The sequence below is a fragment of the Bacillus rossius genome, chromosome 11 (genome assembly GCF_032445375.1).
Source record: "Bacillus rossius redtenbacheri isolate Brsri chromosome 11, Brsri_v3, whole genome shotgun sequence".
Taxonomy (NCBI): domain Eukaryota; kingdom Metazoa; phylum Arthropoda; class Insecta; order Phasmatodea; family Bacillidae; genus Bacillus; species Bacillus rossius.
In genome coordinates, this window is record NC_086338.1 from 5,918,094 (window position 1) to 5,935,964 (window position 17,871).

Consider the following 17,871-nt stretch of genomic DNA (forward strand, 5'->3'; position numbering starts at 1 on the left):
ATCTTCAATGTTGGCAATCAGATGAACTTAAAACTTCAAAATCATTGAATATAAAATTAAACTTTTCAGGTGATTAAAGTGACTTGTTACTATTCTGAGTTGCTTAGCGGGATGTAACATGTAACAATATACTTTAAAAATAAAACTTCACCAAGTTGGTAGATTTTGCATTACACCATATAACTTACATCTCACAGAGAGGCGGTTGAATATAGAAAAATGGTAAAGGTTAAAACATTATATAAAATCATAATTGAGTATATTATTATTGTTCAGTTTCTTATCTTCATTTATATATATATATATATATATATATATATATATATATAATTTATTACTATAAAAAAATATATATATATATAATTTATTACTATAAAAACATGCTCAAAAGTATTCTACATAATTAATTATTTACGTTATATATGCTAAGTTTTTTTAATTCAGAACTATTGCTATGGAAATATGAGTTTTTTTATAGATAAGTTACCCTCTTTAGCAACCTTAAAATGAAAAATTAGGAAAACTGCAAAAAATAAAATTCAAAACTCTATATTTTTATTTCTAACCCTTCGATATAGTAGATTCATAATTATGAATTTTTTGTACTTCAAACAAAACTAATATCAACACACCCAATGGGTGGAATATTGCAAATTAGTAAAAAAAAACTATATATATTTATTTATATTTTTTTACAATTTAATCCACGTCGAACTTAATTAGTTGCCGAGACATGAATTTTTCAAATAAATGAAAACTAATTCTGTTATCAGCCCCATTTATAGACAAATTATAATAAATTGTCAAAAATACATAAAAAATTAACTATAGATGTGAGTTTTTTGATTTAAAAGCACACCAGCCCTTTTACCAAACTTACAGTGATTGAATTTTTAAAAATGGTATAATTATGGTTAGCAGTTTTCATGTGTTTATTATTGGTATGCTTAGTTAAATTCGGAGATATAATTATTTATCTTAAAAATATACATACCTCTTTTACCCAATATATTTTCTTACACTTTGTTAGTTTTAAAGTAATCCTGTGTTTGCTATAAGCTTTACAATCATAATTTACATAATTTAATGCTTTTCAAGTTATTCTGACGATTCGTCTACTTTATCGTGAATATCTCCTAATACACTAGCGTCCCGTTATATCGAGGTGTCACGGTTCCGGGTTTGATCCTCGCTATAACCGTGTCCTTGCTATAACCGAATTGGACAGATTTTGGCCCCCAAAAAATAAAAACGAACCGAAAATACCATAAAAATTGTGTTTAAACGTGTATAATTGGAAAATAACAGGTTATATTAACGAAATCTTAATTTCTGTGAGCTGATGTGTGAATTCTCTTTAAAAAGATACCCCACAAGTACGGATGCAATCACCGATTGCGTCAAAATAACCAGAATACCCTACCACGCCACGTAAGTATAGCATCTCAGTCCGCAATCGATTACTCGGCTTGGCCCGCGGCCAACACAGCAATTTCCTGCTATCTATCGTCAACGCGGGCTGTCTGCTGGCGGCCGTGTTTGTTCCGGATGTAGCTAACAGACGGCGCTAGTGTAGCACGACAATTTAATTCCTTACAAAAAAAAGCAGGAGTGCGGCAACGCATGTACGCCTCAAACGAAATAGCAGCTGGAAAACAATACTTTTTTCAATTAAAAAAACCTGTAAACGTTTTTAGAAAATAAATTCAGAATTAAACTCAAACCATCACCACCCCCTTCCCGGATAGCTACCCCAACAACTGATCGAAACAAAAGTTACAATAAAACTGTCCTAGAGATTCGGAAATAAATACGGTAGTGCCTACTATTTGCCAGCTAGTAAAATAAATAATGTGACGAGTTTGTAAATGTGTCACGACTGAAATAATTCCAAACAAGTTTATAAATATTTGTGTATTATTAACGCGATCAATTAGCAACAAGTATAAAGACGGCTCTGACGTTTTTGGCCTAACATAGTTATAAACAATGTTATTATTCGTTAATAAAAATGCCCCAACAAATTAATTAAGAGCATTTATATTTTTTAAAAAAAAGTGCGCATTGTTATGTTTAGTGGCGGGAAAAAAATAGATTTTGTCTATTTTATAAATAATAAGAAATGCGTACAAAGGATATGTATATTCAAGGGCTTGGTTTATTCGATTCGAGCATACCTTGGCCTTGAAGCCAAGCGGAAATTTGATAAAAGAAAGAAATGACGGGATTCTATTTTTAAAGCCACGCACTTAGGTGGCGACTGCAAGGCTGAAGAATGTGACAGGCGTCAACGGCAAGATGTCTAGTGCCGAACGAGAGGGGTGAAGATAAAGCAGACAAATAACCAAGGCGCGCATCATGCGATCACGCCGTAAATTCCTCAAAAAGACCTCGTTATAGCCGTGTTCTCGCTATTACCGTGCTCGCTATAACGGGATTCTCCTGTACCTTGTTTTTATGTGTCTGGTTGTGAATTTACGTTTTATATGCTTTTATGTATTATTTAAGGATTGCTGATTTTTGCTTTGTTCGAAATGGCAAGTTAAAACTTAAAAATTGTCTTAATTCTGTTTTTTTGTTGTATGTACGTACACCGTGTTTATTGTTTTAACTGTGGTCTGTAGTATATCAGTGTTCCATGTATATAACTGTGACTTGCTGTATAAATTATGTTCATTGTTTTTAAACTGTGTTTTGTGTGTCATCTACGTTATTATTAGGGGCCGGAAAAATTCGCAATTTGCGATAGATGCGATTTTTTTGCGAATTTTGAGGTTAGATGCGATTTTTTACTAATTGTTGTTATAAATGCTATATTTGCGAAATCGCGGTAAAATTGCCATTATCGAGCGAAAAACCACTATAGAATGCAACAAAATGGCTTGAACACACATTCCTCAAAGTATTTTTTTTGAAAATAGCCACCATAACACAATTACCGTAAACAATAGCTTCTGACAAGGCTTGTTGAAGGAATAAAATCCGAATCCTAACCTTTATTTATAAAACATTCCTTAACCAAATATCACGCATGATAGTATAGAATAAGTAATTTTGTAAATTTATTCTTTACGATTTACTCAAGATACCGTTGAATGTTGTTTAGAAAAGAATGTTCACACTACTTATCGACGCAGTTATTTTGTTTTGTTAGATCACATCACGTTCGCCTACGTTCGCCATTGCATCGTGTGTTGCCTGTTCATGAAGAGTATCTAACCTAACAAAACAAAATTTCCCGGGAAGCGCATCACGGAAACCAACAACCTAGAAAATATCTAGGTCGTTGACGGGATCGTAGTGAACTTGCAAAGATAAAAATGAAAATATTTTAAATGCTGAAAACTACTACAAATATTTTAGTACGCGGTTTTTTACATTCGTTGATAATCACTTTAGTCTTCAAATTTTTTTTCTGATCAATATTTTACATAGGGACAAATCATACATTTTGTGGTGCACATTTAGCGTACTGAAGTTGGTCAACTCGAATCGTCAGTTTGTTTCCATCTGAAATTACTAGTGGTCAAACGTTTGTTTACAAATACCGTTTAATGATTTTGGTTTGTGTTAAAATTCGTCATAATGGGTATAAACACTATTACAACTTCTTGTATTGTTATGTAACTTTAATATCTTATGCAAATTTCTCAAAAATAGATGCTAATTTCTGGAAAATAGATGCTAATTTTCAACATCATAAATGCTAATTATGTAATAAATAGATGCTAATTTTTCCAGGCCCTAGTTATTATCCTTGTCAATACTAAAAATATGTATTCATGTCAACCTTACTAATGCTAATAGGGGAAGTGTATGTAGGATTAAACATGTTTAAGTTATCTTCTTACTAACTTTAGCGGAACAGTGTTCAAGAAATAGGTTTTTCTTTAGTGTGTGTGCACCAGTATGCCTTTTCAAAGCATTTTGATGGCAATATGTGGCAGAACATAGTTTACAAGAAAAGGGTTTTTCTCCAGTGTGTGTTCGAGTGTGCTGCTTCAGATGACTAATACGTCTAATCTTGGCAGAACATAGTGAACAAGAAAAAAGTTTTTCTCAAGTGTGTGTTAGGCTGTGCCTCTGCAGGTCAAAATTCTGACTAAACTTTGCACAACATACTGTACAAGAGAAAGGTTTTTCTCCAGTGTGGGTTTAAAAGTGTTTCTTCGGGTTACTTTGCTGACTAAACTTGGCAGAACATACTGTACAAGAAAAAGGTTTTTCTCCAGTGTGTATACGAATGTGCTGCCTCAGATAACTAAGCACTCGAAACTTGGCAGAACATAGTGTACAAGAAAAAGGTTTTTCTCCAGTGTGGGTTTGAGTGTGCCTCTTCAGGATACCTTGCTAACTAAACTTGGCAAAACATACTGTACAAGAAAAAGGTTTTTCTCCAGTGTGGCTTCGAGTGTGCCTCTTCAGGATACCTTGCTGACTAAACTTGGCAGAACATACTGTACAAGAAAAAGGTTTTTCTCCAGTGTGGGTTCGAGTGTGCCTCTTCAGGATACCTTGCTAACTAAACTTGGCAGAACATAGTGTACAAGAAAAAGGTTTTTCTCCAGTGTGGGTTCGAGTGTGCCTCTTCAGGATACCTTGCTAACTAAACTTGGCAGAACATACTGTACAAGAAAAAGGTTTTTCTCCAGTGTGGCTTCGAGTGTGCCTCTTCAGGATACCTTGCTGACTAAACTTGGCAGAACATACTGTACAAGAAAAAGGTTTTTCTCCAGTGTGGGTTCGAGTGTGCCTCTTCAGGATACCTTGTTAACTAAACTTGGCAGAACATACTGTACAAGAAAAAGGTTTTTCTCCAGTGTGGGTTCGAGTGTGCCTCTTCAGGATACCTTGCTAACTAAACTTGGCAGAACATAGTGTACAAGAAAAAGGTTTTTCTCCAGTGTGGGTTCGAGTGTGCCTCTTCAGGATACCTTGCTAACTAAACTTGGCTGTACATACTGTACATGAAAAAGGTTTTTCTCCAGTGTGTATTCGAGTGTGCTCCTTCAGATGACTATGCTTCCTAAACTTGGCAGAACATAGTGAACAAGAAAAAGGTTTTTCTCCAGTGTGTGTTAGGCTGTGCCTCTGCAGGTCAAAATTCTGACTAAACTTTGCACAACATACTGTACAAGAGAAAGGTTTTTCTCCAGTGTGGGTTTAAAAGTGTTTCTTCGGGTTACTTTGCAAACTAAACTTGGCAGAAAATACTGTACAAGAAAAAGGTTTTTCTCCAGTGTGGCTTCGAGTGTGTTTCTTCAGGATACCTTGCTCACTAAACTTGGCAGAACATAGTGTACAAGAAAAAGGTTTTTCTCCAGTGTGGGTTTGAGTGTGCCTCTTCAGGATACCTTGCTGACTAAACTTGGCAGAACATACTGTACAAGAAAAAGGTTTTTCTCCAGTGTGGGTTTGAGTGTGCCTCTTCAGGATACCTTGCTGACTAAACTTGGCAGAACATACTGTACAAGAAAAAGGTTTTTCTCCAGTGTGGCATCGAGTGTGTTTCTTCAGGTTACCTTGCTCACTAAACTTGGCAGAACATACTGTACAAGAAAAAGGTTTTTCTCCAGTGTGTATTCGAGTGTGCTCCTTCAGATGACTATGCTTCCTAAACTTGGCAGAACATAGTGAACAAGAAAAAGGTTTTTCTCCAGTGTGTGTTAGGCTGTGCCTCTGCAGGTCAAAATTCTGACTAAACTTTGCACAACATACTGTACAAGAGAAAGGTTTTTCTCCAGTGTGGGTTTAAAAGTGTTTCTTCGGGTTACTTTGCTGACTAAACTTGGCAGAAAATACTGTACAAGAAAAAGGTTTTTCTCCAGTGTGACTTCGAGTGTGCTCCTTCAGATGACTATGCTTCCTAAACTTGGCAGAACATAGTGAACAAGAAAAAGGTTTTTCTCCAGTGTGTGTTAGGCTGTGCCTCTGCAGGTCAAAATTCTGACTAAACTTTGCACAACATACTGTACAAGAGAAAGGTTTTTCTCCAGTGTGGGTTTAAAAGTGTTTCTTCGGGTTACTTTGCTGACTAAACTTGGCAGAAAAAACTGTACAAGAAAAGGGTTTTTCTCCAGTGTGTGTTAGGCTGTGCTTCTGCAGGTCAAAATTCTGACTAAACTTTGCACAACATACTGTACAAGAGAAAGGTTTTTCTCCAGTGTGGGTTTAAAAGTGTTTCTTCGGGTTACTTTGCTGACTAAACTTGGCAGAAAATACTGTACAAGAAAAAGGTTTTTCTCCAGTGTGACTTCGAGTGTGCTCCTTCAGATGACTATGCTTCCTAAACTTGGCAGAACATAGTAAACAAGAAAAAGGTTTTTCTCCAGTGTGTGTTAGGCTGTGCCTCTGCAGGTCAAAATTCTGACTAAACTTTGCACAACATACTGTACAAGAGAAAGGTTTTTCTCCAGTGTGGGTTTAAAAGTGTTTCTTCGGGTTACTTTGCAAACTAAACTTGGCAGAAAATACTGTACAAGAAAAAGGTTTTTCTCCAGTGTGGGTTCGAGTGTGTTTCTTCAGGATACCTTGCTCACTAAACTTGGCAGAACATAGTGAACAAGAAAAAGGTTTTTCTCCAGTGTGTGTTAGGCTGTGCCTCTGCAGGTCAAAATTCTGACTAAACTTTGCACAACATACTGTACAAGAGAAAGGTTTTTCTCCAGTGTGGGTTTAAAAGTGTTTCTTCGGGTTACTTTGCTGACTAAACTTGGCAGAAAATACTGTACAAGAAAAAGGTTTTTCTCCAGTGTGACTTCGAGTGTGCTCCTTCAGATGACTATGCTTCCTAAACTTGGCAGAACATAGTGAACAAGAAAAAGGTTTTTCTCCAGTGTGTGTTAGGCTGTGCCTCTGCAGGTCAAAATTCTGACTAAACTTTGCACAACATACTGTACAAGAGAAAGGTTTTTCTCCAGTGTGGGTTTAAAAGTGTTTCTTCGGGTTACTTTGCTGACTAAACTTGGCAGAACATACTGTACAAGAAAAAGGTTTTTCTCCAGTGTGTATACGAATGTGCTGCCTCAGATAACTAAGCACTCGAAACTTGGCAGAACATAGTGTACAAGAAAAAGGTTTTTCTCCAGTGTCGGTTCGAGTGTGCCTCTTCAGGATACCTTGCTAACTAAACTTGGCAAAACATACTGTACAAGAAAAAGGTTTTTCTCCAGTGTGGCTTCGAGTGTGCCTCTTCAGGATACCTTGCTGACTAAACTTGGCAGAACATACTGTACAAGAAAAAGGTTTTTCTCCAGTGTGGGTTCGAGTGTGCCTCTTCAGGATACCTTGCTAACTAAACTTGGCAGAACATAGTGTACAAGAAAAAGGTTTTTCTCCAGTGTGGGTTCGAGTGTGCCTCTTCAGGATACCTTGCTAACTAAACTTGGCAGAACATACTGTACAAGAAAAAGGTTTTTCTCCAGTGTGGCTTCGAGTGTGCCTCTTCAGGATACCTTGCTGACTAAACTTGGCAGAACATACTGTACAAGAAAAAGGTTTTTCTCCAGTGTGGGTTCGAGTGTGCCTCTTCAGGATACCTTGTTAACTAAACTTGGCAGAACATACTGTACAAGAAAAAGGTTTTTCTCCAGTGTGGGTTCGAGTGTGCCTCTTCAGGATACCTTGCTAACTAAACTTGGCAGAACATAGTGTACAAGAAAAAGGTTTTTCTCCAGTGTGGGTTCGAGTGTGCCTCTTCAGGATACCTTGCTAACTAAACTTGGCTGTACATACTGTACATGAAAAAGGTTTTTCTCCAGTGTGTATTCGAGTGTGCTCCTTCAGATGACTATGCTTCCTAAACTTGGCAGAACATAGTGAACAAGAAAAAGGTTTTTCTCCAGTGTGTGTTAGGCTGTGCCTCTGCAGGTCAAAATTCTGACTAAACTTTGCACAACATACTGTACAAGAGAAAGGTTTTTCTCCAGTGTGGGTTTAAAAGTGTTTCTTCGGGTTACTTTGCAAACTAAACTTGGCAGAAAATACTGTACAAGAAAAAGGTTTTTCTCCAGTGTGGCTTCGAGTGTGTTTCTTCAGGATACCTTGCTCACTAAACTTGGCAGAACATAGTGTACAAGAAAAAGGTTTTTCTCCAGTGTGGGTTTGAGTGTGCCTCTTCAGGATACCTTGCTGACTAAACTTGGCAGAACATACTGTACAAGAAAAAGGTTTTTCTCCAGTGTGGGTTTGAGTGTGCCTCTTCAGGATACCTTGCTGACTAAACTTGGCAGAACATACTGTACAAGAAAAAGGTTTTTCTCCAGTGTGGCTTCGAGTGTGTTTCTTCAGGTTACCTTGCTCACTAAACTTGGCAGAACATACTGTACAAGAAAAAGGTTTTTCTCCAGTGTGTATTCGAGTGTGCTCCTTCAGATGACTATGCTTCCTAAACTTGGCAGAACATAGTGAACAAGAAAAAGGTTTTTCTCCAGTGTGTGTTAGGCTGTGCCTCTGCAGGTCAAAATTCTGACTAAACTTTGCACAACATACTGTACAAGAGAAAGGTTTTTCTCCAGTGTGGGTTTAAAAGTGTTTCTTCGGGTTACTTTGCTGACTAAACTTGGCAGAAAATACTGTACAAGAAAAAGGTTTTTCTCCAGTGTGACTTCGAGTGTGCTCCTTCAGATGACTATGCTTCCTAAACTTGGCAGAACATAGTGAACAAGAAAAAGGTTTTTCTCCAGTGTGTGTTAGGCTGTGCCTCTGCAGGTCAAAATTCTGACTAAACTTTGCACAACATACTGTACAAGAGAAAGGTTTTTCTCCAGTGTGGGTTTAAAAGTGTTTCTTCGGGTTACTTTGCTGACTAAACTTGGCAGAAAATACTGTACAAGAAAAAGGTTTTTCTCCAGTGTGACTTCGAGTGTGCTCCTTCAGATGACTATGCTTCCTAAACTTGGCAGAACATAGTGAACAAGAAAAAGGTTTTTCTCCAGTGTGTGTTAGGCTGTGCCTCTGCAGGTCAAAATTCTGACTAAACTTTGCACAACATACTGTACAAGAGAAAGGTTTTTCTCCAGTGTGGGTTTAAAAGTGTTTCTTCGGGTTACTTTGCTGACTAAACTTGGCAGAAAATACTGTACAAGAAAAGGGTTTTTCTCCAGTGTGTGTTCGAGTGTGCTGCTTCAGATGACTAAGCACTCGAAACTTGGCAGAACATAGTGAACAAGAAAAAAGTTTTTCTCAAGTGTGTGTTAGGCTGTGCCTCTGCAGGTCAAAATTCTGACTAAACTTTGCACAACATACTGTACAAGAGAAAGGTTTTTCTCCAGTGTGGGTTTAAAAGTGTTTCTTCGGGTTACTTTGCTGACTAAACTTGGCAGAACATACTGTACAAGAAAAAGGTTTTTCTCCAGTGTGTATACGAATGTGCTGCCTCAGATAACTAAGCACTCGAAACTTGGCAGAACATAGTGTACAAGAAAAAGGTTTTTCTCCAGTGTGGGTTCGAGTGTGCTTCTTCAGGATACCTTGCTAACTAAACTTGGCAAAACATACTGTACAAGAAAAAGGTTTTTCTCCAGTGTGGCTTCGAGTGTGCCTCTTCAGGATACCTTGCTGACTAAACTTGGCAGAACATACTGTACAAGAAAAAGGTTTTTCTCCAGTGTGGGTTCGAGTGTGCCTCTTCAGGATACCTTGCTAACTAAACTTGGCAGAACATAGTGTACAAGAAAAAGGTTTTTCTCCAGTGTGGGTTCGAGTGTGCCTCTTCAGGATACCTTGCTAACTAAACTTGGCAGAACATACTGTACAAGAAAAAGGTTTTTCTCCAGTGTGGCTTAGAGTGTGCCTCTTCAGGATACCTTGCTGACTAAACTTGGCAGAACATACTGTACAAGAAAAAGGTTTTTCTCCAGTGTGGGTTCGAGTGTGCCTCTTCAGGATACCTTGTTAACTAAACTTGGCAGAACATACTGTACAAGAAAAAGGTTTTTCTCCAGTGTGGGTTCGAGTGTGCCTCTTCAGGATACCTTGCTAACTAAACTTGGCAGAACATAGTGTACAAGCAAAAGGTTTTTCTCCAGTGTGGGTTCGAGTGTGCCTCTTCAGGATACCTTGCTAACTAAACTTGGCAGAACATACTGTACAAGAAAAAGGTTTTTCTCCAGTGTGTATTCGAGTGTGCTCCTTCAGATGACTATGCTTCCTAAACTTGGCAGAACATAGTGAACAAGAAAAAGGTTTTTCTCCAGTGTGTGTTAGGCTGTGCCTCTGCAGGTCAAAATTCTGACTAAACTTTGCACAACATACTGTACAAGAGAAAGGTTTTTCTCCAGTGTGGGTTTAAAAGTGTTTCTTCGGGTTACTTTGCTGACTAAACTTGGCAGAAAATACTGTACAAGAAAAAGGTTTTTCTCCAGTGTAGCTTCGAGTGTGTTTCTTCAGGATACCTTGCTCACTAAACTTGGCAGAACATAGTGTACAAGAAAAAGGTTTTTCTCCAGTGTGGGTTTGAGTGTGCCTCTTCAGGATACCTTGCTGACTAAACTTGGCAGAACATACTGTACAAGAAAAAGGTTTTTCTCCAGTGTGGGTTTGAGTGTGCCTCTTCAGGATACCTTGCTGACTAAACTTGGCAGAACATACTGTACAAGAAAAAGGTTTTTCTCCAGTGTGGCTTCGAGTGTGTTTCTTCAGGTTACCTTGCTCACTAAACTTGGCAGAACATAGTGTACAAGAAAAAGGTTTTTCTCCAGTGTGGGTTTGAGTGTGCCTCTTCAGGATACCTTGCTGACTAAACTTGGCAGAACATACTGTACAAGAAAAAGGTTTTTCTCCAGTGTGTATTCGAGTGTGCTCCTTCAGATGACTATGCTTCCTAAACTTGGCAGAACATAGTGAACAAGAAAAAGGTTTTTCTCCAGTGTGTGTTAGGCTGTGCCTCTGCAGGTCAAAATTCTGACTAAACTTTGCACAACATACTGTACAAGAAAAAGGTTTTTCTCCAGTGTGGGTTCGAGTGTGCCTCTTCAATATACCTTGCTGACTAAACTTGGCAGAACATACTGTACAAGAAAAAGGTTTTTCTCCAGTGTGTGTTAGCCTGTGCCTCTGCAGGTCAAAATTCTGACTAAACTTTGCACAACATACTGTACAAGAGAAAGGTTTTTCTCCAGTGTGGGTTTGAAAGTGTTTCTTCAGGTTACCTTGCTCACTAAACTTGGCAGAACATAGTGTACAAGAAAAAGGTTTTTCTCCAGTGTGGGTTCGAGTGTGTTTCTTCAGGTTACCTTGCTCATTAAACTTGGCAGAACATAGTGTACAAGAAAAAGGTTTTTCTCCAGTGTGGGTTTGAATGTGTTTCTTCAGGTTACCTTGTTGAATAAACTTGGCAGAACATACTGTACCAGAGAAAAGTTTTTCTCCAGTGTGTATACGAATGTGCTGCCTCAGATAACTAAGCACTCGAAACTTGGCAGAACATAGTGTACAAGAAAAAGGTTTTTCTCCAGTGTGGGTTCGAGTGTGCCTCTTCAGGATACCTTGCTGACTAAACTTGGCAGAACATACTGTACAAGAAAAAGGTTTTTCTCCAGTGTGTGTTAGGCTGTGCCTCTGCAGGCTATAATTCCGACTAAACTTTGCACAACATAGTGTACAAGAAAAAGGTTTTTCTCCAGTGTGGTTTTGAATGTGTTTCTGCAGGTTACCTTTCAGACTAAACTTGGCAGAACATACTGTACAAGAAAAAGGTTTTTCTCCAGTGTGTGTTAGGCTGTGCTTCTGCAGGTCAAAATTCCGACTAAACTTTGCACAACATACTGTACAAGAGAAAGGTTTTTCTCCAGTGTGGGTTCGAGTGTGCCTCTTCAGGATACATTGCTGACTAAACTTTGCACAACATAGTGTACAAGAGAAAGGTTTTTCTCGAGTGTGGGTTTGAATGTGTTTCTTCAGGTTACCTTGCTGGCTAAACTTGGCAGAACATACTGTACAATTAAAAGGTTTTTCTCCGGTGTGGGTTTGAATATGCTTCTTCAGGTCACCTTTGTGGCTAAACTTTGCTGAACATTCTGCACAAGAAAATTGTTTTGTGCCAGTGTCTTTTTGGGCATACTGTTGTTGAATGTATGAACAAAGTCCAAATAATAAAATGTTACTAGTGCTAGTTTTATCCTGACAGTTGGTAACACCAGTGGATGCAGCTAAATTATTTAAGCAGTTTGATAATTTAATGGTGTCAGTATCAGTCACTTCTCTCTTCAATAAGACGCTGGTATCTGGTGAGTCTTGGGAACTGTGTCCAATGCAGCTGGATGAAGTGTTGCCATGGCGACCCACACATTTGTGAGGTTCATTCCGTTCAACTACTGCTGCGGCTAGAACAAAATCAAGAAAATTTGTACATACTCTTAGTACGTTACCCAAACATACATAATGAAATGTATATAAAAAAAGTAAAATCTTGACTTTCTACAATATTTCCTTTATCTTTTATTTAGTATTTCCAGGGACAGATTAGGAAATTGATTTTTACTTTTACAAATTAAGTTCCTAAAAGCATGAACTATATGGAGTTTTAATTAATCTATTTTATTCAAATATATTTTTAAAAGTTTTAATGTTAAGTTAATAAGTATAAAAATTATTTATGTTAGCCAACAATTACAAATCTAAGGGAAAACTCTGTTAAGACATTCCCAAGAGATAACGTTTACTCAGTTGAGTCATTAAATTTATTAGATCCTGTCAATTTTGCCATAAGAACTATGTTATATTTTCCTATACTTAATGTTAAATTCCATGATTTATTTTTCCTGTAAAATATCTGATTTATTATGCATAGAATATTAATAGATAAAGTTCAATTCTGCACTATGTAAATCATTTTGTAATAGATTTGGGATCACCGTAAAATGGAACTTGAATAATTTTTTTTAAGGTCATGTGGAATTTAATCACAATTCATGTTATATTGGTTATTTCAACGGTTTTTTATATCAACTGTGATGCATTGTATCTATATTTCTGTTTTTTCTTTGTGTTAATTGTGTTATTGTGTATGTCCATACTTGTTTGGTCTTGTCTTGGTCGCTGCTGCTATGTGGTCCACTTGCCTTCTGTGTGTAGGCCAGCATGGATCTGCCTACCTGCTGTGGTTTCCCCTCAGGTAGTGCCCAACTACTATTGGGTCCGACGGTTGTGGGGTGTCCACGCAGCACACGGAACACTACTGACCTTGTCGTATATTTGTCGAGCCCATCTCCCATACCCTCAGCTGTCGGTGGGCATGTTACCAATTTAAAATTAAAATAAATAAACTAAAAATAGACTAATGAACTCATAATGTAAAAAATTAAAAACGGTTCTAACTATTGAGCATATTGTTACGATTTACTGCATAAAGGATAGCCCGATTAAAGATTTTTATCACACACAGTTTTATTTATTGCCACTATTTACATTACTAGCTAATAATCTAAAAATTCCAATTAATAAATTGTACTTAAAAAAATGTTGCTTCCTCCAGTCACTCGTTTCTCACAATCCACACGCCTCGCTGGGTCGCACCTCTGGCGCAACTCTCGCCGCAGCACCCCTCGTGGTCCTCCGTCGCAGGACTCCGTCGCCGCACTCCGCCGCCGCTGTCGCACTTCCCCTTCGCCGGGTTCCCACTCGACGCCTCGCTCTGAACTTCGCTCGGAACTCTGCCACGCCCTCGGCACTATCGCCCGGAACTGAACTCTTCGCCCTGGAACCTTTGTCCAGGGACTTCGCCACTCTATCGCCCGGAAACTCCGCCGCGGGAAAACTCCCGACTTCGCTCTGAACTCCACTGACTCTCGATCGGCGTCCTCGGGCATATATATAGGCCCCGGCAAAATTCCAGAACTCACGGGAGCGGCCGGGGCCCATCGCGTCACTCCGAGCCATCCAGACGGCAGAAATCTCTCGAAAACACGTGTCGGCGGCTCGCGCAACACAACAACTGGCAGGTTTCGTATGTCAAACTAACAGTGCCGCGCGGGGTGAGCGGAGGGCTGGAGGGAGATAGAGCGGCGACCCAGGTGCTCACGGCACATCTCATGTTACGGTGTGCACCTGCGCGCCGCAGCCCTGCTAACGTTCGTAACATTGCCCCCTCCTTTAACATGTTCGTCCCGAACAGTTAACGCATCCCTTCCAGCATATTCCCTCAAGCGGTCCAAATGTACCACTTTCATACGACTTCTCTTTCCTCTGGATCCTGTAAACCACATCATTTAAGCCCTTTAAGACCTCATAGCGGCCTTCCCATGATGCTTGAAGTTTAGGGCACCTGCCCTTTCTTCGTTGCGGGTTATACAACCACACTAAATCACCCTTCTGGAATCCGGATGAATTGGATTTCAGGTCATAGGGGAGAGTTGGGTAAAACAGGGTAGTTGGGTAGAACGGGGTACCACTGTTATTTTCCGTACACGTGCTGCTATCTGTGTGTACGTTTGGTAAGTTACTCCTCTACACGTCGTCACTAGAGTGAGGTAGTATGAAGTGTCGCACAGTAGTCTTTCGTGCGTAATAATGGAAATTACAAATTTATGATGTTTCACTAAAATGTTTAGCGTGTATTGGCTATACAATATTTAATCAGTGGTTGCAGATATATTTAATGGTAAGTTGTATTCAAGTAAAGTATTATATTTGCTATGTTGTGCCATAGTAACCGATGTAATTGACTGGTGTTAAGATTTTCTGTTGTCGTTTTTGCTTGAGAACCTGCATGTTGGGTAAAACAGGGTACACAGGTAATGGGTAAAACGGGGTAGTACCCCGTTCTGCCCAACCATCTTTTCGATCAATTGTGCAAATGACATTTAAAATAAAATACAGTTTCGTTATGCATACTAAATGTTATACAGAGTTACCTACAGTACATTTATACAGTTACCCAAAAGTCATGTATCGGTTAGAAAAAAATTGGAAACGTAAAAATTTTGTAGGCCCATGTAATTAAATTGTAATTTGACTTAATAATTTATTTTCTATTTTTATAAATAAAGTGATGTATGCTATTTATAAAATATTAATGCAATGCAACTCTTGAAAGAGAGAGAGAGAGAGAGTGTGTGTGTGTACACACACACACACACACACAGATATATATATATATATATATATATATATATATATATATATATATATATATATATATATATATATATATATATATATATATATATATAAAAACACAAGAACGAACTAGCTGAGAGACATTATTAACTTAATAAAATTACTTATGAAGTTCATGAGTTTTCATTATAATAGATTTAACGTTTTCTTTTCTATTTTAACAGGTATAACGATGGGTAGAAATTATACCAGAAAGACTAAGAGGCAGTCCTGGCCAGAGGATAGTATGGAAATAGCTGTCAGTGAAGTCATAGGCGGTACGATGGGATATACGAAGGCTGCAAAGACATATTGTGTTCCACAAAGTACACTGGAAGCAAGAGTTAAAAAGGCCCGAATTTCAGGCTCTTTAACCAATGCGGGGAAAAAAGGTGTGTTAAAATTTGGTACAAATTCAATTATAAAATACATATAATTGCAGCTTTATAAATGTTTTTTTAAATACCTTCTTGCATAACATCATTGTTTTACTAACAAGGGTAGTAGGTATTGATGACTAGGGCACCAGTGCTGTAGATTTATACATTCAAAACTTTTATTAGGGTTCGCTGAGAGCATGGGAAGAAAACTAGGGGCTAACGCTTTCAACATTTTTGACAAAGCATAAACATTTATAAAGATTGCAGTTACTTAATATTTTGAGGTTGTTTCTTACGGTTTTGGGACGTATTTGTTTGCAGGAATGGGAAAGTTTCCTGTGTTCACATCAGCTCAAGAGAAAGAACTTGTTGATCATATTGTGGAAATGGAAAACCGATTGTTTGGTATTACTATGAATGAACTGCGTGCTCTTGCTTTCGAGCTAGCGGATAAGAACAATATTACCAATAACTTTAACAAAGATTCAAAAATGGCTGGGAAGGATTGGCTTTATGCCTTTCTGCAAAGGCATCCATACATTAAACTGAGAAAACCTGAAGCAACATCATTAGGGCGAGCAATAAGATTTAATCAGGCATCTGTGAAAATGTTTTGTAAAGCCTATCTAGCTTAGGAGCATTGGGATGGGAGGCCCGAACCTGGCATGGACTGGGGGTTACGTGAATGGAGCAGTTTAGGTAAGCAAGGTAAATGGTATCAGGTACACAGACATTTTATTCAAACATTAATTCATAACATTAGGTTGCTGATGAAGTTACGTCAATACAATTTAAGCAAGGCTAAATACAAAAACAATGATTATAGACAAAACGGGCTTCGAAGGTAAGCCGGCTACACCGTAAGCGATCCCATTATACAACGCGCGAAGCAAAGGCAGTGGCAAGTATGCAGTTAAATCCAAACATTTTTACATTTTTCAAACTACTGCTGTAAGGTGCAGTTACAATTAAAAAATAACAGATGGATGTTATATTCATTACGTTGTACAAAACTACTGCGAAGTGCAGTTACGATTAAGGAAATACTTTAATAATTACGTGTGTCAGAACTACTGCAAAGTGCAGTTACAATTACCCAAGGAATTTACATTAATGAGAATTAATCAAATACATGCCACAACGTCTCAGGGGGAGACAGTTACCAATAAAAACCAAGTTGACAGTGAAGTTACATTAATGCGTTAATTCAAACTAAACAATTTTCAAGGTGGCGGCCGAAAAGGAATTTGGACAAACCAATTTTAGAATAAATGACTACATTAAGGTAAGGGCCACCGCCTCACACACAACTCAAACCAACTTACATTTTCCCCTGAGGTCGCACACCCACGTAGTTCAAAACTGAACCTAACCGACTACATGCTCGTAGATTACAACAGCTGACAACCAAGCCTGACTAAAATCAAGAAAGAAAGAGGCTCCTGACCAATTTGCAGCTCCTTTTATAACATCGCGGCGCAGCGCGCGCATGCGCCAATCAAGGAGGGGGGGTGAACAAGTAGACATAGTACAACCACTAAGAGGGGGGAGGGGAAAAGAGGGAGAAGGAGGAGGGGAGCGGAGTGCCGGAGGCCGATGCGGCGCGCACAGTTCAAACCGCTACAGTTTTTTGATCTCCTGACCTCGCTGTATGATAAATATAATTTTACTGCAGGGAGAGTGTTTAATGTTGACGAGACCGGGATCACTACAGTTCCAACAAAGCTATCTAAAGTTCTTGCACTGCGTGGGAAACGACAGTAAGGTACTTTGGTTTCAGCTGAACGGGGAACACTAGTAACTGCAGTAATTTGCATGAATGCAGCTGGAACTTATATGCCAAGCATGTTTATATTCCCAAGGGTGCGAGCCAAGCCAGAGCTATTAGATGATGCTCCCCCAGAGAGAACAGCTGAGTTCCATCCAAGTGGGTGGATGCAGAAAGATCTATTCATAAAATGGTTTCAGCGTTTCATTGCTTTCACAAAGCCATCAGAGTCAGACCCAGTTCTATTGCTCCTCGACGGGCATGCTACTCACACAAAGAGCCTGGAACTAATTGAAATGGCTCAAAAAAACCATGTCGTCCTATTGTGTTTCCCCCCACACTGCACCCATAGGTTGCAGCCCTTAGATGTTTCCTTCATGTCCCCACTGATGCAGTATTATAGTGAAGAAGCAAGGAAATGGGTTCGTTTACATCCTGGACGTCCCATTACAATTAACCAGATCGGGAAACTCTATGGCGCTGCATTTATGAAGGCCGCTAGCAATCAGCCTCATCTTTTGGATGATGTTCCTGAACTACATCGCGAAACTCCAAAATTGTTGGATTTGTCATCTGAACCAGTTGTCAACATTTTTGTTTTACAGTGGAATCCTGAAAAGATTGTTT

The 17,871-nt window shown here is 38.6% G+C and overlaps 1 protein-coding gene across 4 annotated transcripts in view; it reads right to left on the reverse strand.

Moving 5' to 3' along the window:
* Positions 1–453: 453 nt before the first annotated feature.
* The window catches only part of LOC134536607 (oocyte zinc finger protein XlCOF6-like), a 230,691-nt gene continuing 213,273 nt past the window's right edge, over positions 454–17,871 (reverse strand). For 3 of the 4 annotated variants that reach the window (XM_063376393.1, XM_063376394.1, XM_063376392.1), the window contains one exon: positions 454–12,323. In XM_063376393.1, coding sequence (XP_063232463.1) covers positions 10,288–12,323 — 2,036 coding nt within the window. In that variant the 3' untranslated portion in view covers positions 454–10,287. The remainder of the gene's footprint in view (positions 12,324–17,871) is intronic. The other variant, XM_063376397.1, reaches the window with a different exon arrangement.